Raw genomic sequence first — 19,877 nt, forward strand, 5'->3', positions numbered from 1 at the left:
TTAATCATAGCAGTGCCACTGAATTGAAATTAGAACGTGCTGGTCATTCGGCAGGTCAGTCAGCATCTGTGGAAAGAAAAACAGAGTTAATGTATCAAGTCAAAGATTGTCAGACCAGGCAGCATCTGTGAGGTGAGAAAAAGAGTTACTATTTCATCAGACCTCCGTTTTGCTGTCCACAGAAGTTGCCTTGCTGCTGCGTGTTTCCAGCAATGTGTATGATTCAAGTATGCAATTCGTTATTTTTTTTCAATAGCAGTCACTACAATTCTCATCAAATGTTCATCAAAAATGAGGCAATATTGAATCTTAGGGCAGATTTCTCTGTCATATCCAGTTTTATGATGCCAATTGTTGTCCACTTGAAATTGTCCGAGCAGGAATTAAATGGCGATAAATCCAGCTCCAAGGGATTGGGGTTAATTAGTGAAGCTTCAGTCCCGCATGGTGGCACAGCGGTAGAGTTGCTGACTTACAGCGTTTGAGAGCAGGTTCGATGCTGACTACAAGTGATGTCTGTACAGAGCTTATATGTTCTCTCGTGACCTGTGTGGGTTTTCTCCGGGATCTACAAAGCCGTACAGGTTTGTAGGTTAATTGGCTTGTTATAATTGTAAGTTGTCCCCAGTGTGTGTAGGATATTGCTAGTGTGTGGGGATTACCTGTCAACGCAGACTCGGTGGGCCCAAGGGGCCTGCTTCCGTGCTGTATCTCTAAACTGAACTCAACTGTAGAAAGAGCTCATCTCACAGATATTAGGGCAGCCCAAAGTGTCACATGAATGCGGGGCACAGGTTTATTCCTATCCAGCACACAATCATGATCCAAAGACTGCAAAGAAGCAAGATTGATTGCTTATCTGGCAGACTTCCTGTTGCATGAAATATATTCCAACTCTGGCTGAACAGATGGATTTTCTATTTAACTCCAATGAAATCATATGAAATACACTGTGGAAATGTTCAAAACAAAACACGAATTGATGGAAATTGTTATGTCCATGTTCCAGTTCCAGTTCTGGAGTATTAATGCTCATCCCTCAGCAACATTTATTTATCCGTGCTTTTTGCAAATACTTTTCCACCCGGTTTTGCTGTAGGGATCGGACATTTTGCATTGCTTTCAAGAAACTGCCAAACAGTCGCATGAATTCTTGAGCAGTTATTAAACCATCTGCTCTGTTTGATCATTCAAACCCCAGATGAAGCTTTCTGTAAATGTTAAAATGTGAGATGAGTAAAATTACTGCATGCCGCTCATTAACATTGCCCAGTTCCATCAATTACCCTACTTAAAAAAGTGCCACAATGGCAGAAAGACATTGGTGGTTACAATGCAGTACAATGCCACATCCTTTTGCATAAACACTGCAACTAAGGTCGTTATGTGACAGGTGTAGGAAGGAACTGCAGATGTTGGTTTAAACCGAAGATAGACACAAAAAGCTGGTGTAACTCAGAGGGACAGGGAGCATCTTTTGAAGAAGGGTCTTGACCCGAAATGTCACCAATTCCTTCTCTCCAGAGAGGCTGCCTGTCCCGCTGAGTTACTCCAGCTTTTTGTGTCTATTTTACGCTTCGTGAGATGTTTTTCAGATTAAATCTTGAACCAGGGCTCCATCTACCTGTTCAGTTAGATGTAACAGACCCACAGGCTCTTTACAGTCATGGATGGTGAGTTATCTCCAGTGGATTTGCCAGGATTCCTCCCTTTGTAACAACAAAAGCAGATAATCTGGGCCTTTTGTAGGATCTTTCTAATGCTAATTGACAGCTATTTTTCCCTGAAACTGTTTTTTTTTGTGAGGTGTATTAGAATGCATGAGGACAAAAAATACATGCAAGCAGGTTATGTGTTTAATATAAAGGTACCGATGCCAAGCTAACAATTTCTTGACTTAAGGCCTTTGTGATCATTGCAAGAAAAGTGATGCCGGAGTAAAAGTAAAACACAATGTGCTGGAGTAATTCAACACGTCAGGCAGCATCTGTGGAGGGAATGAATAGGCGATGTTTTGTATTGAGATCCTTCTTCAGTCTGATTGTAGTGGGGGGAGATAGCTGGAAACAGGTTAGGGGCTGGACTGAACCTGACAAGTGTTAGGTAGACGTAAGTAAGGGGGGATTGATTGATGAATCGGTGGATGAAGGCCAGAGATGTAAAGGAGACAAAAGGGTGTCAGATAAGAAAAGAAGCTGAGAGTGAAATGTAAATCCAGAGGGAAGGATATAGGGGGAAATGGGACAGTGGTGAAGCAGGGGCAGGATAGTTGGAGAAATAGGTGCACACTGGGGTGGGGAAGGGGTTTGGGGCATGTGCAAGAGAGAGGGGGAAAGTGGCTGTGACTTAAAATTGGGGAACTCAATAAAAATAACATGGATTGTAAGCTACCCAAATGGAGTATTACGTGCTGTTCCTCCTGTTTGCTTGTGGCTTCTCCCTCACGATGGAAGGGGCCCAGGAGTGAAAGATTGGTATGGGAACGGGAAGGGGAGTTAAAATGGTTAGCATCCGGGAGTTTTAGAAACCATTGGTGGACTGAGCACAAGTGTTTGGCAAAACAGTCACCTAGTCTCTCCTTGGTCTTGCCACTATAAAGGAGGGCACATCGAGAGCATCAAATATAATAGACGGGGTTTGAAGAGGTACATGTGAACCTCTGTCTCCTTTTGGACCATCGGGATCTGTTCTGAATAAGAGGTGACTTACAAAAGAGGAAGTCAGATAAGAAAAGAAGCAGAGAGTGAAATGTAAATTCTGAAGAAGGGTTTCGGCCCGAAACGTTACCTATCTCCTTAGGTTACCTATCGCTCCATAGATGCTGCTGCACTCGCTGAGTTTCTCCAGCATTTTTGTGTACCTTCGATTTTCCAGCATCTGCAGTTCCTTCTTGAACACTTACAAAAGAGGGATGGGTTGCCCCTGAACTGGAGGGGAACCAATATCCTGGCAGGCAAGTTTGCTAGTGCTACTCGGGTGGGTTTAAACCAGATTGGCAGAGGACCGGGATCCTATGCAGGACTGAGCCAAGTGAGAGGCTGAAGGTCAGTATGGATTGTGATGAACAGGCAGTGGGCAGAATAGGTCGGAGCATGGTAGGGAGCGAGAAAGGACTATTAGATTGAATTGCACTTATTTTAATGCAAGAGGCATGACTGGTAAGGCAGATTAACTCAGGGAGTGGATAGGTACGTGCGATTGGGATGTTGTTGCCATTACAGAAACCGGGTTGAGAGAGGGGCATAACTGGCAGCGTATTGTTCCAGGATATAGGTGCTACAAGAGAGATAGTGGGGGTAAAAGAGGAGGGGCTGTTTCTTTATTGATAAGGAAAATATCATGGCAGTAGCCCGAGATTACATTAATGATAGTTGGTCCAGTGAGGCTTTATGAGTGGAGCTGAGAAATAAAATAAGATGATCAACTTGTTGGCAGTATACTATAGGCCCACAAATAGTCAATGGGAATCGATCGAGCAAATATCTCCCCCAACAATCACAGTCCATCATTCATCTGTACGGTGTACGCTACAGTCAATTTACTACTACTAACACTTTTGGTATGTGGAAGGAAACGAGAGCACAAAAGAACATCCATGCAGTCACAGGGAGAACATGTAAGCTCTCCACAGGCAGCACCGGATCTCCAATGCTGTGAGCAGCAACTCTGTAATACCCATGCACTAATGTTGTGCAGCTTTTACATTTATATCAATTTTATTATTTTGCCTCATTCTAAAGATAGGAACATAAAACAAGTCTTGTTGAAGTGAGCAGAACATTTGTATGTGTAGTTCTTGTTCATGTGCTCTATTTATGTCTCATCAGTGTGCTCCTCAAATAATTCTTCAACATTTCCTCTTGGTGGATAATGTATGCCCTCTGTTGTTTTGAATCTCTATTAGACAGAGGAGGTTGTGATATTCTCCAGTGCTCAAATTGCAAGGGACAATTGTTATGATGAAAATCTTCATATCTTGGTATTGATTTCTAGTTACATCATTGTACACAGAGAGCAGTGTAGAATTTGTTTGGTATTGTACGCTGAAGGAAAAAAAAAAATCAATTTCTTTCTCAAGGCCATTGGGCGAATTATCAAAGGATTGGATACAAAAAAGCTGCTCTGAGAAGTTCACAATAAGAACTTGGAATTTTTAAGACAAAATTGAAAAGGAAAAGGTTATTTTCATACATAAACACAAAATGCTGGAGTAACTCAGCGGGACAGGCAGCATCTCTGGAGAGAAGGAATGGGCGACGTTTCGGGTCGAGACCTTTCAGACTGATGTCAGGGGAGTGGGCGGGACATTGATAGATTTCAATTTTTGTCCCGCCCACAGCCCTGACATCAGTCTGAAGAAGGGTCTCGACCCGAAATGTCGCCCATTCCTTCTCTCCAGAGGTGCTGCCTGTCCCGCTGAGTTACTGCAGCGTTTTGTGTCTACCTTCGATTTAAATCAACATCTGCAGTTCTTTCCTACACAAGTGGTTTTCATAGTTCCTTTTCCATTGTGACCATTTCACAGTCAATGAAATTCAATTGAAATGTTGTCACTCAATTTAACATAGGCAAAAAGTAAGTCAATTAGTGCCTAGTCAGACTGTACAAATAAAATAGATGCAAATAATGGCCAACACAATTTATAGTGTTGTCTCAGGAATAAATTGGAGCCAAGGTACTAGAATTACATCCCTGCATTTCTTCAAAATTTCCCATGAGGTCCATTAGGTACACCTGAAAGAGATAATGAGGTCTCAGTTTAAAGTTTCAATTGAATGTTGGCACATCTTGGCAGTGTTATGCATTTTGTTATCTGCTTATTTGCTGAGAGTATCTGTTTGCAACTGGAAACAGAGAGGAGAGACTGATCAAGATCAGCAGCTGCAGTAACCGTAATGTGAAAGGGACACTCCCTAGTTTAAGGATAAAAGGGAAATCCTTTAGGACCGAGATGAGAAAAACGTTTTTCACACAGAGAGTGGTGGATCTCTGGAACTCTCTGCCACAGAAGGTAGTTGAGGCCAGTTCATTCGCTATATTTAAGAGGGAGTTAGATGTGGCCCTTGTGGCTAAAGGGATCAGGGGGTATGGAGAGAGGGCAGGTACAGGATACTGAGTTGGATGATCAGCCATGATCATATTCAATGGCGGTGCAGGCTCGAAGGGCCGAATTGTCTACTCCTGCACCTATTTTCTATGTTTCTATGTTTCCAGAATGATTAAACTGAGAACCCTACAAAGGAACCAGAACCAGAACCAGACTGGCTTTTGGTCCCAAAACTGAAGCAATTCAAAATGGAAGGGAATTAAACTTAATCATGTATTTGTTTGGTGCTGTAATCTTGGACAAATATTTATGCAGTTTCACTAAGTGCTGGCAGTAATGTTCTAATAAAAATGTCATATTAGTCATCTTTCAGTGGATAGATTAAGGTCATAAGTGATAGGTGTAGAATTAAGCCATTTGGCCCATCAAAACTACTCCGCCATTCAATCATGGCTGATCTATCTCTCCCTCCTAACCCCACTTTCATGCCTTCTCCCCATAACCCCTGACACCCATACTAATCAAGAATCTATCTATCTCTGCCTTAAAAATAACCATTGACCTCCACGACCATCTGCGGCAAAGAATTACACAGATTCACCACACTCTGACTAAAGAAATTCCTCCTCGTCTCCTTCCTATTGGATCGACCTTTCATTCTGACGGTATGACCTCTTGTCCTGGACTCTCCCACTAGTGGAAACATCCTCTCCACATCCACTCTATCCAAGCCCCCTCACTATTCAATATGTTTCAATCAGGTCCCCCTCAGACTCCAGCGAGTACAGGCCCAGTGTCATCAAATGCTTGATCAGGGGCTGGAAATGTAGATGTCCGTGGGAAAGGTTGGTTAATTTTCCAGCATCCCTTGTATACCTCTCCCAACTCTCCCACGCATGATGAAGAAGAAAATATTACTTGAATATTAAAATAATGGCCAGAATTAAATATAAATCGAGCTTTTACCATCTTTTCAAGCTCTCTTTTAAATATGGATCCTTTGTGGTCCATTTGCATAGGTTTCCAACTTCAATATCAGTCAATTTGAAATCCAGTCCTTCATTCAATACATCTTCTTGAAGTCTGACATGCTAACCTGTACAATTTTCACTTAGCTGCACGAGGTAATAGAGTGCTTTCATGAAAGGCTCTAAATAGTGCATCCTTTGTGGGAATTGTGAATGTAAAGTTGAGAGAGGGCATGTGTGCTACCATATCATGAAGATGAAACACATCACCACAGGCTATTGCTGACTGATAGTTCTATTTATAGCTAGAACACATAATAGACAATTTTATTTTATATTAAAAATTATGTTCGGAGTGTGCGCTGCAACACAGGGATGAAGTTTTACTTTTTCTGACAAGATTAAAAGATCACAACTGGAATGTTTCTAATTAAAGATGAGTCTATTAACAATTTAAAATGTTAAGTTTCTATTTGGGAGGCAGTAAGATGCATTTTAATTAGAAAATGTTGTCACACTGGTCTCTCCCACTGTGTTTGCTTAAACCCGATTACATCTGTAACATCTTGGAGGTTTCATAGATGGTCAATTATCTCTATTCTTCAGTCTCTATTCAAGATCCCATTACTTGTATCCACTTGGCCTGGGTATGGAGGTGCCTCTCCCTGAGCCACTGCACCCTTAGTTTGAACGATGACGTGTCTGTGGTGACTTGGCCTCATTCAGCCTCTGTTGGGCCTGGGGTTTTTTTGTGTGTCCTTGGAAGCACAAGTAAATAGATTGAGATAGAGCCATAAACTGAACAGCCATTATTAAAGGCAGTAACTCTCAACTAATGGTAGTGTCAGGGTAAACAAGGTATCAGGGTCACAGCATGTGATACAAACCGCTTCTTAAAATTACCCTGCATACATATGCACCACACTGGTTCTCCTGGTAAAAGAAAATAAACTTATACAATCAGTGAACCTATTCACTTAAGCTATTTACACGGATGGACTTGTTCAATTAATTAACCAGAATAAACAGTTATAAATTCAACCTTTTATGACAGTCATTTCTTGGGCCCTTTGTTCAATCAACTCTTTACCTTCATCATCACTGAAATATCCAATTCAGCTACATGTAACTCCTTGGAGTACTTCCCCTTATAAACCCCAGGCCTCTCATCCCGGTCTACAATTGTAGCTACAAACTAATGTTCTTTATGCCAATGATTGCATTTTATTACATGCCAAGCACTAGATCGCCATTTTCTTTGTCTCACCTATGAGCACAAAACTGTCCACATACAATTTACCAAATAATCCAATGGTTCTAATCAGTGGCCACAATAGTTAAAACAGTTGGTACATTACTAGATACTATGAATCTGTGCTTTGATTGCTTTAAGTGGTCTTAGTGGCTCTGCAATATACACCTGCGTTCTTACTCCCACACTGACCCGTTATAAACATAAGGCCTTTCCAATTTCCAATTGTCACTATTGGAGTCACAGAGTCAATTCCTCTGACGTTCACATGCTGTAAAATATCTGATTATATGAGGCTTTTCCTTACCACCAACTCCTTTCTCAAAAATTGGAATTGCATCCTTCAAAAATTCAGTCAATCAGATGGTTATCTATGCAGATAGACTTGGGGGTCTGAATCTGAAAACTGAACCCTCTGGGTGAACTGTAATGGTAATTAGGGGCTTATTATGGATATTAATTCCTGGGACATGTAAAAGTCCGCAACACAAGGCTCAGCGTCGACCTTCTGGGAGAGCGTTTTGGACTGCGTGAACTTCTGGAGTGTCTCTGTCTGAGCGAGTCCTAGAGGGTTTAAACAGGCAGACACGAGGATCAAACCCGCGGTGGGATAGTTACAGTAGTTGATCTGTAAAGTGCTTTTTGTAAAATAAAGATTTGTTGTTTAAAGTGCTTGATTCAGTGTTTTTACTGAAACTAGACTGGGGGAAGCTTATAAAAGAACAATTTACATGTCCATAACTCCCTGAAAGTGATAGTTCAAGTAGATAGAGTAGTAAAGACGGCATATACTATGCTTGCTTTCATAGGTCAGGGCATTGAGCATAAGAGTCAGGGCATCATAATGCAGCTTTAAGGGACATTGGTTAACATTGTCAAAGTAACATTAGCAAATTTGCAGATGACACAAAGCTGGGTGGCAGTGCGAACTGTGAGGAGGATGCTATGAGAATACAGGGTGACTTGGACAGGTAGGGGGAGTGGGCAGATGCATGGCAGATGAAGTTTAATGCGGAGAAATGGGAGGTTATCCACCTTGGTAGCTAAAACAGGAAGGCAGATTACTATCTAAATGGCGTCAAGTTGGGAAAAGGGGAAGTACAACGGGATCTGGGGGTCCTTGTACATCAGTCTATGAAAGTAAGCATGCAGGTACAGCAGGCAGTGAGGAATCGAATATGGGAGCAAAGAGGTCCTTCTGCAGTTGTACAGAGCCCTAGTGCGACCACACCTGGAGTATTGTGTGCAGTTTTGGTCCCCTAATTTGAGGAAGGACATTCCTGCTATTGAGGGAGTGCAGTGTAGGTTTACAAGGTTAATTCCCGGGATGGCGGGACTGTCGTAGGTTGAGAGAATGGAGCAGCTGCGCTTGTACACTCTGGAGTTTAGAAGGATGAGAGGGCATCTCATTGAAGCATATAAGATTGTTAAGGGCTTGGACACGCTAGAGGCAGGAAATATGTTCCCGATGTTGGGGAGTCCAGAACCAGGGGCCACAGTTTAAGAATAAGGAGTAAGCCATTTAGAACGGAGACGAGGAAACACTTTTTTCTCACAGAAAGTGGTGAGTGTGTGGAATTCTCTGCCTCAGAGGGCGGTGGAGGCAAGTTCTCTGGATGCTTTCAAGAGAGAGCTAGAAAGGGCTCTTAAAAATAGCGGAGTCAGGGGATATGGGGAGAAGGCAGGAACGGGGTACTGATTGGGGATGATCAGCCATGATCACATTGAATGGCGGTGCTGGCTCGAAGGGCCAAAAGGCCTACTCCTGCACCTATTGTCTATTGTCTATTGTTAACACACATTTGGAGTATTGTGTGTAGTTCTGATTGCCCTATTATGGAAAGGGTGTGGAGGTTTTTCCAAAGAGGGGGCTGAATACCTGGAATGCGCTGCCATGGATGGTGAATGAGGCAAATATGATAGTGGCTTTTAAGAGACTTTTGGATAGCCATAGGGTGGGAATGGAGCGATATGGATTATTTGTAGGCAGATAAGAGTTGGTCTTGGCATCATGTTTGTCACAGATATTGTGAGCCAAAGAGCCAGTTCTTGTGCTATACTGTACTAGGTTATATGATTTATTAACTGTTGAGATGTGGCAGTTCTTTATTATATTATTTTTATAAATCTTCCGCTGCTTCACCTTTAACTTCATTGTTATGGCAGCAACGGGCATATTTACTGATGATTGCAAGTTCTGATTTTTGTATTCCTATTTCAGCAGCTCTGTCCAACCTGTACTGCACAGCCCATTTGGTTTGATACCATACATAAATATTATTTGTCACTTAGAACCAGTCAATGAACACAGCTAACAAGAAAGTGGCTAATCCTAAAACCTTGATATTCAATGGCATTGCCATTGCCAAATCACTGAAAACTTTAGTAAGTCACCTATGGCCAGGCACATAAATGCATCAGCCAAATAAAAGCTAGCCATTCACAGCTGGTTAAAATCTGGGCATCCAATATGGGTCTCTTAAAAGCCACTCTTGGTTCTCTAATGCTCTTCTACAATCTATAAGCCATAAATTAGGAATATAATTGAATATTCCCTCCTTTGCTTGACTTGTACAGCTTCATCAGCACAAGAAACGTAGCACCAAACAAGACAAAGTAGCCCACATATTTGACTCCCTGTTCATTCCATGTTCCCATGTTGTTAGTGCACCATGGCTGTAGTGTGTACCATCTATAAGGTCTTTCACTGCTGTTCTATGAAGCCTTTTTGAGGGTGTCACCCAAACCTGTGTTGTCTATCATCAGGGAAGACAGGAAAATCAATTACTTTGCAGAAGCATCACCCCCAAATCACACACCATTCTGACTTGGAAACATGTCACTATTCCCTCAAATTACCTCTCGAATAAATCTCGAATACTGGGCAGCCACAGTGGCACAGTGGTAGAGTTGCTGCCTTACAGCTGTTGCAGTGGCAGAGACCCAGGTTCGATCCCAACTGCGGGTGCTGTCTGCACGGAGTTTGCACGCTCTCCCCGTGACGGCGTGGGTTTTCTCCGAGATCCTCGGTTACCTCCCACACTCCAAAGATGCACAGGTAGCGAGGTTAATTGGCTTGGTGTATGTGTAAATTGTCCTATAGTGTAAGTAGGATAATGTTAATGTGCGGGGATCGCTGGACAGAGAGCCTCTTGAGTGAGTTTGACAGATCTGATCCAATAATTAATGGAACATTGGGCTATCATAATGAAGCTGCTGCACATTAACAGCTACTCACTCATGAGATTTGAGGTGCATTGTTGGGCCAAAGCAGAGGAAAGAGGGCTGAGAGTAATTTCTCAACTTTGTCTCATGGTGCACCATAGACTGCTATCTCCCATATCTCAGTCTGTCCATCTGTCATTTTTAATGAGAATGTATCCCAGACAAAAATAAAATGTTAAAAATGTCTGTCATGAAATTGTATGTTATGAATGATTGAAACCTTCCAGCAGAGGACATAATGTTACATTACTCTGACCGAGGTGAAATTACATGTCAATGTTTTTAAACTTTACACTATGTTCTGCAGAACTGACGGCTGTCCTTTCTCATTCTAGTCTGGGTTCCAGTGTGCAGTTCTCGTGTGATGAAGGCTATGAGTTGCAAGGGTCCAAAAGCATCACCTGTCTGCGAGTAACTGACATGTTTGCAGCATGGAGTGATCACAGACCATTCTGCCGAGGTGAGACATTACTGACAGTTACCCGTCTGAGCTGATGACTAGTTTTCACCTTCACAGTTGTTCCAAGCCATTATTCTTCCTCATCCCTTCAATTTTGTGAATTGATGTGTCCTTCGTATCAATGCATGATTGAAGGAATGGGGACTGAGAGAAAAATTAATCATTTTAAGTGGATGGGCGGCAATAATGGAGTAACTGCAGATAAGATTCTACTTTCAGCAGCTGCCAAGAATTTCAAGTTGAGAAAGTGTATTTTTAACAACTAATTAGCTGTAATTAAATGTTATGACAGTATAAGTTTTTTTTTTAATTTAATTGAACTGTTTTTGACATACATGTTAGCCATCAGCAATTTACCAATGCGCAAAGGTGAGATTTTAGTTTTTCAATTTTAATTTTGATAGAATACAGGTTGATCTATTTTAATTGTTGCATTCCTCAGAAACTTGCATTATAGAAATTGGGTTATAAAACAATCGTGTCAATGGGAAAAGAGGGTTTGAGGCTAGAGGGTTCAAGACTCGCAATAACGAAGTTAGAAATTGAGTAGGATTTTCAAAATATTTTTTTTTTAATAGCTACTAGACCAAGTGGGACCTGTTGTCACATTGGAGGCCTGGTCCCCCAATGCAATATTCCGCCGCTCACCCATAGCCTCCAACTGCGCTGATGTGGCAATAACTTGTAAAACTTAAGATCAATGTGAGCGCATCGCACTCTCCCTCTTCAGTCCCCTATTCCCCTCCTCCATTATCCTCCCTCTCCACACACTCCATCAACCCTCCTCTGCTTCCTCCGCTCACCCCCTCCCTCCCCTCCTCTCTCTTCCCCTCCCCTCCTCCATTACCTTGCCATCCCTCTTCCTACCCCTATCCTCCTCCATTCCCCCTCATCCCCCAGCACTCCCTCCCCCTCCTCTTCATCCCTCTCCTCTCTCTCCCCCTCCCCCTCCTCCATTACCTCCTTCCCTCTCCCTCCCCCTCTTCCTACCCCCCTCCTCCTCCATTCATTCCCCCTTCGAGCCCCAGCACTCCCTCGTACCTCCTCTCTCACCCTCCATCTAACTCCCTCTTAAATTAGCCAATGAACTGGCCTCGACTACCCTCCTGGCAGAGAGAGTCCCCCTCCTTCACCTCTCCTCCCTCTCCTTTCCCCCTACCCTCAGTCTGTGACCCCCCTGTCCTGGACTTCCCAAACATCGGGAACAATCTTCCTACATCTAGCCTGTCCAACCCCTTACTACCTCCATAACCCCTCTCCCCTTCCTATCCCCCTTGACGTCATTGTGAGGTGGAAGCTGCTGTGTTTTTTAAAACTGTAGGTTTTTTAAAATGTAAATGAGATCCCATTGTGATGTAATTGCGGGGTGAAACTGCTGACAGTCAGTTTATGTAAATTAGATCCCATTGTGCCATCATATGCTGCTAACGATCAGTGCAGATGGAAGATATTTTTTATCAGTGGTTTTTGTAAAGTTTAAAATGTGAATAACTTGGAAAATATATCATCAATCTGAACAACACCTTGATACAGCACACCACATGACAATGGCAAGTAGGGTGAGCCAAAAATTGTAGTGCTATCCTATACTATTTTGGTGTAATTTCAGGATCATAATCATCACAGACTTGCACACAGACAGACAAACAAATAGGATGAGAGTTAAATAAATATATAGAAAGATAATTAGGACTGAGATGAGGAACAACCTTTTCACCCAGAGAGTTGTGAATATGTGGAATTCTCTGCCACAGAAGGCAGTGGAGGCCAATTCACTGAATGTTTTCAAGAGAGTTAGATATAGCTCTTAGGGCTGGTGGAATCAAGTGATATGAGGAGAAAGCAGGAACGGAGAACTGGTTTTGGATGATCAGCCATGATCATATTGAATGGTGGTGCTGGCTTGAAGGGCCGAGTAGCCTACTTTTTTTTTCTATGTGTCTAAAAATAAATCTCTGCCTTACCTTAGAATTGTGCTTGGATTGTCTGCTTATACTTTTCATTTCAAAGCTTGAATCTCTCACAATGCTTCCCTCGAGTGTCAACTTTGATTATGTGCTTATGTCTTTGTTGTGGAATTTAGACTCATAACCTCTTGACTCAGACATGGAAGTGTTTTTTCTGAGCTAAGGATGCTTTTAATCTTTAGTTTACCATTTGGAAAGTAGCAGCAAATTATTATATTTTTTTGAACCCAAACATTTTCAAAGGGTCTTCATCCTGAAATATTGACTCTGTTTCTTTTTCCATGGATGCAGCCTTTACCTGCTGAGTATTTCTAGCTGTTTGACTTTGTTTAGTATTTACTACCCCATAACCAGTAGATTCAGCAATATGTTGCTGAATCTCAGTTGTAGGGCAGTTAACACTTTTTCTTCTAAACATTTGGTGGAGATAATATAATTTAAATGTTCATCTAAAGACCTAATTCATTTTGTTCACTTGTTAAATGCAATATTTCAGCTCAAAAATAATGAATGAAGTGCATCTTCAGATACATATTTTTAATGATTAATGATATTGCAACTCTACCTCATTAGGCCCAAGTAAAATACTATTGCCAATGCTCACATATGAACGGACAGCAAATCTGTTTGTCCCAGTGGCACAGCTTTTGTATTTAGATTCAGAAGTGGATCGTCAGCTTTGAGAATATCCACACATGATTTGGATAGAGAGCTTAAAATATATATGTTTTCATTCTGAATGCAGATAGGGAGTAATTCTTGGAGTGTTAATGAGCAGGAACCTTCAACCTAAAGCAAGACATTTCATACAAGACTTTGCATTGTAAAAGCAAGTGCAAAGTCAAATTACTCCCACGGCAAAGCTTTCAAAATTTAAAAAGCTTGCTTAAGATGTATAATCCACCTAAAGAAAGTTCTCATAATGTGATTAATTAATATGAGACAAGAAGCTTCAAATGCCAGCTCCCCATGCTGTATGAAGATAAGGACTACTTTAGTTTTTAAAATCCAAAACAATGAATCATCTGTTCATTAACGGATCATTCTGTTTCCAAACTGTAAATGCAGGAGTGTTGTGTTTCTGACTTGGAGATTCAAAGCTCAAATTTGGCATTAGCTTCGGATTTACTAGCTTAATGGGTTGAAAAATTCCTCTCTCACATCGAGACGATTTTGTATCAAGCTAGGATTAAGCTTGTGAGACATTAGGCCAGGTCATGTGGGAGTAATGATGGCAAAACTATCTTTTTGCGTTATCTTGCAAAGTCAGAGTTTCCAGTTTAGACATGCTACATGCAAACAGCCTTCCAGCCCACCAAGTCTATGCCAACTGTTAATCACCCGTTCACACCATTTCTCTGTTAACTCACATTCTCATCCACTCTCTGCATCTTGGGGGCAATTTACAGCAGCCACTTAATCTACAAACCCGCTTTTCTTTAGGATGTGGGAGGAAAGTAGGGCATCTGGAGAAAACCCACACAGTCACATGGAGAAAGTGCAAATTCCACACAGAGGTCAGGATGGAACCTGGATGTGCGGGGATCGCTAGTCAGTGCGGACTCAAGCCAAAGGGCCTGTTTCCGTGCTGTATCTCTAAACTAAACTAAACTTTTAGTTTCGAGATACAGCGTGGAAACGGGCCCTTCGACCCTCCGAGTCCATGCCGACCTGTGATCCCCGCACACTAGCACCATCCTACACAGTAGGGACAATTTACAATTGTTACTGAAGTCAATTAGCTACAACCCCGTACCAGTGTGGGAGGAAACCGGAGCACCCAGTGAAAACCTACATGATCACAGGAGGAATGTAAAACTCCTTACAGGCAACACCCAGAGTCAGGATTGAACCAGGTCTCTGGTGATGTAAGGCAGCAACAACCGCTGCGCCACCGTGCCTTCCACAAATTATACGCAATACGCCAATTGTGGCCTCCGAATACTAGCCAGGATGTAGGGTACAAATTACTTCAGGAGATAGAAAAAGCACGTAGGAAAGGCAAAGTTGCAATGGTTATGAGGGGGTTGACGGGGGAAATCAGGTTGCTACTGAATCCCAAGAGAACAAATCTGTAGAATGCCTTCCAAATAGCTTCTTAAAGCAGCTCATGACTGAGTCCACTAGGAAAAAGGCAATTCTTTATTTATTGTGCAATAAATCAGATCTGATACGGAGCTTGAGGTGAAGAAACCCTAGGAGGCAGTGATTATAATATGATTGAATTCAACCTGCAGTTGGAGAGGGAGAAGCTGAAATCAGATGCATCAGTATTACAGTTGAGTAAAGGTAACTACAGAAAAATAAGGGAGGAGCCGACTAAAGTTGATTGGAAGGGGACTCTGACTGGAATGACGGTGGAACAGCAATTGCAGCAGTCAGGAATTTCTGGCAGTTATTCGAACAATGCAGTGTCATCTCAAAGAGGAAGAAATATACTAAGAGGAGAATGAGGCAACCATGGCTGATAAAGGAAGTCAAAGACAGCACAAAAGCAAAAGAGAAGGCATTTAACATGGCAAAGATTAGCGGGAAGCTTAGAAGGATGATGGGGTTCTCACCAAATAATGAAAGGCCTATATAGGGTGGATGTGGGGAGGATGTTTCTAGCAGTGGGAGACTCTAGGACAGGAGGAAACAGCCTCCAAATAAAAGGACTACATTTAGAATGGAGATGAGGAGGAATTTATTTAGCCAGAGGGTGGAGAATCTTCAATTCATTGCCATTAGACAGCTATAGAGGCCAAGTCACTGGGAATTTTTAAAGCGGAGATTGATAATTTCTTGATTAGTAAGAATGTCAATGGTAAGAATGTCAATGGTTGGCAGAGCAGACTCAATGGCCCAAATGACTAAATTCTGCTTCTATAGTCAAAGGTATCAAAGGTATTTTATTAGTCACATTCACATACACCCAGGTGTAGTGAAGTGAAATGCTTTTTGCCATTTTGCAGCACACAAAAAAAAGAATACAGACATAACACCAATAAGAGTCTTAAACACAAAGAACATCCCCCCACAATGGCTCCCACCATGAGGGAAGGCACAAAGTCCAGTCCCCAACCCCAGTTCACCCATAGTCGGGCCCATTGAGGCCTCCACAGTTGCCTCTACGGAGGCCCGATGTTCCAGGCCGTTCTCGCCGGGTGATGTTGCTCCGGCGTCGGGAGAGTCCTCCCAGCGGCCTGGGAACCCTGGAACGGCCACTTCCGCACTGGAGGCCGCGGCTTCCGAAGCCAACAAGGCCGCGCCGGTTGGAGCTCCACAACTGGCGATCTCATCTAGAGATCCCAGGCTCCCGGTGTAAAGTTCAGCGCCACCGCCCGCAGCTGGTCGCTCCACAGTCCCGCAGCTCCGCGATGTTTTACCCGGCGGTCTCAGCTCACCGGAGCTCCAGCGCGGTGAGCTGAGACCGCTGGGTAAAACCTCGGACTCATTGAGAATATATTGCAAGAACTCTCTGATTAACTGGCAAAGTGGCCTTCCCAGTCAGTTACTTCAGGGCAAAGATTTTATGAACTGTGAAACTTCTTTTATTGGTGAATATGACAGCACTTCTATTGCTTTGGAAAATGTCTTCAATCTATTTTAAAGTTGCCATTAGCTGCTCTCATCCCATATATAGTGTGTTTTAGCAAAATTGAATTGAGATATGGTTTAGCATCAATTGACTGTGTACGGATTTAATGATAGGTTAATGGAAATATGGCAAACTTCTATTCACAGTGATAAAGAATTCTTAATACTAATTGAGCATTGTTCTGATTAATTTCATACTGATTTGTTACAGCTCAAGTCTGTGGTGCCCGTCTGAATGGACCTGCTGGAGTTATTACTTCCCCCAATTTCCCAGTTCAATACGACAATGACGCACACTGTGTATGGGTGATATCTGCCCCTGATCCTGACAAGGTAAGTCCTTTTCATTTTACATAGCATGCATTTTCATTCTTCCAAATTGTGTATGAGCATTGGCTCAGCAACACACCATTCCTTGGAAAAGCCTTTTCCTGCTTGATGATGCCCGTTCTTTTTCCCTTCTTTGTGGGAAAGAATTATATTTTCTGAAAATTGGGTGATACCTAAAAATGTGAAAGGGAATTGGAACGGCTTACACTGGGAAATAAAAAGGTGATTTTCGATGATAGAGGACAAAGTAATACAAATGAGATTTCCGTTAACCATGGCCCCTTTTACCAAGGAAAGATTGTTTTAATATAGCAGCTTTTGATATCGCGTGATGCACCAAATTGATAAATTAAATTAAATGATACGTCAGACAAGATGCTTTTGTATGATTTTTTTAATATGTACTCATTTTTGAAATGTAGGAAATATGGCAACTAGTTTTCACACAAATTGCCACAAAGAGCAATCTGATCGTTAACTCATAATCTTTACTGTGTGATGCTGGTTGAGATCTATGTATTAGCAAAGATCTGGGGAAGAATTCCTGTAGCCTTGGGGGTAGATGAAGCCCAGGATCTATCATCCAAAACCCAGCACTACCAACAGTTCTGTGGCCCGTTAACACCGGCGTGAGTTATCAGACCAGAATAAATGTTCAAGAGTGGGTACGAACTTGGATGCTTCAGATATGGAGGTCAAAGTAAACCATTGAACCATGAGCAATGCATAATGGAAAGTATTTGTTCAGCTGGCTCTCCATTCTGCACTGGACCACATGGACAATATAAACACATACATCAGGCTCTTGTTCATTGACTACCGCTCTGTGTTCAACAACATCATCGCTAACATCAACTCTTCCAAACCTGTTTCCAAAGTTGAGGAAACTGGATATCTTTGCATCTGGATCCTCGACTTCCTCATCAACAGAATACAATCAGTATGAATTGGCCACAACACTTCCGCCTCTCTAGCCATTAGCATGAGGGGACTTTAAGGCTGTGTGCTCAGTCCTCTGTTCTACTCACTACACCCATGACCTTGTAGCCAGACACAGTTCCAACCCTCTTTAAATTTGCCAACAACACCACTGGTGATGGACAAATTACGTGTAATGACGAGTTTTGGAGGGAAATCGATCATTAGACTGAATGGTGCCAGAATAACAACATTGCTCTCAATGTCAGTAAGACCAAGGAGCTGTTTGCTGATTTAGAAAGAGGAAGGCTGAGGATCCACAAACCTGCCTTCATCAGTGGAGAGAGTCAAGATTTTCATGTCCCTGTGTGTTCATGTCTCTGATGATCTTTCCTAGATCCAGCACATTAATGCAATCATAAACAAAGCTCATCCACACCTCTGCTTCCTTAGAAGAGAGAGGAGATTCAGTATATCGATCAATATTATCTCAAACTTCTACAGGTGTAGGTAGAGAGCATACTTACTGGTCGCATCACGGCCTGGTTTGGCAACTTGAATGTGCAGGAATGAAGGAGGTTACAAAGTGGTGAACACTGTCAGGTCCAACACAGGTACTGACCTCCCCACCATCCTAGGGATCTATAGAAGGCACTGCCATAAAAAGACACCACCCTGGCCACACTCTCACTTCACTCCTGCCATTGGGAAGAAGGTACAGAAGTTTGAAAACCATGATCTCCAGATTCAGGAGCAGCTTCTTCCCGACAACTATCAGGCTATTGAACGCTACGAACACCAACTATGAACTACAGACTGTCTGGGTTGCACCAATATTCTTCTTTTTTTAATTTATTTAACTTTTTTGTTTAACATGTTATCTATTAAATACATTTTTTTACAATCCTGGTATGCTGCAGCAAATAGGAATTTTGTTCTGTTTCAACACATATGATAATTAAACACTCTTGACTCTTGAGCTGTTTCCAGCATCTGATGGTAGATTGTGATGTCTAGGTACAGTACCTTCTCTTTTCCTTTCTTCTATTTTACTAATCTTTCCCTCAGTGTATTGAGCTCTTGCTGGGTTATGCCATGTTCCCTGTGTTCTCACCCATATGACAGCAGCGCTATACAGATGATCGCAGTTACAAAGAGAAGATGTTCCATTGTTGTAAAGAAATCAATGCTTTTGTCTCAAAAGTATTTTGTTTGTTTTCTCCTATACACTGTCAGATATGCTGGATTATGACAAAAATTGCAGAACCACCATGAAATAAGACTTACATTCTAACATGCATTTAAAACAAGAGTCACTGGATAATGATGACAAGCAGGAATTCCAATCCAGTTGTCTCTGGTTTGTATCAGCGAAGTCAACACTAATTTGCAACATAGTTCATCCTTCCAGAGAAGTAAATGTGTGTCCCTGTTGTCATTTATTCCTTCACTATTTTACATGTTTCAATAAGCTGCTACCCCTGTCAAATATACAACTCTGTGTATTGGTTTAGCTTTACTTACGGGCTATGTTTAACCTTGAAAGGTTCAAAATGGGAAAAGTAAGGCTCGAAGGAACGATTGTCCGAAGAAGTGTTCCGACCTGAAACATGACCTGTTCTTGTTCTCCAGAGATGCTGCCTGACCCGCTGGATTACTCCAGCTTTTTGTGTCCATCTTTGATTGAAAAAGAGGCCAGCTCTGTAAAGGATATCCAATCTGCATTGGCATGAGCGTGACATTCTATGGAATTTATAAAAAGTTGAAACAACTTTTATGAAGTTTAGTCATGGCTCAGTAATCTTGAAAAGCCATGGTACTGAACATCTTGACAACTTGCAATGTATCTTTGGGAAGCTGATTAAAATACATTTAAAATAATAATATGTGGTAACAGCCATGGAGAATAATTGATGGAGTCATTTACATTTCAATAAGGACTTTTAGAGCAAGTAATTCAATCATCAGGACTGGGAGTTCAATCAGAAACCCAACAGGAGTCTCAGGTGGGAATGACCTGGCAGCTACCTTCATTGCTATTTTCCCACATACTGTGAAAGCATTAAACCCATGTCCCACGGTACGAGTTCATTCCAAGAATTCTCCTGAGTTTGCCCTGATTCGAATTCGG

The 19,877-nt window shown here is 42.1% G+C and overlaps 1 protein-coding gene across 1 annotated transcript in view; it reads left to right on the forward strand.

The window, feature by feature from the left end:
* csmd2 (CUB and Sushi multiple domains 2) overlaps window positions 1–19,877 on the forward strand; it is a 577,487-nt gene that overhangs the window by 38,989 nt on the left and 518,621 nt on the right. The window contains 2 exon segments of the mRNA XM_055656152.1: window positions 10,828–10,952; window positions 16,710–16,831. Of these exon segments, the coding sequence (XP_055512127.1) occupies window positions 10,828–10,952; window positions 16,710–16,831 (247 nt within the window).

This window comes from Leucoraja erinacea, chromosome 26, assembly GCF_028641065.1.
Source record: "Leucoraja erinacea ecotype New England chromosome 26, Leri_hhj_1, whole genome shotgun sequence".
Taxonomy (NCBI): Eukaryota; Metazoa; Chordata; class Chondrichthyes; order Rajiformes; family Rajidae; genus Leucoraja; species Leucoraja erinaceus.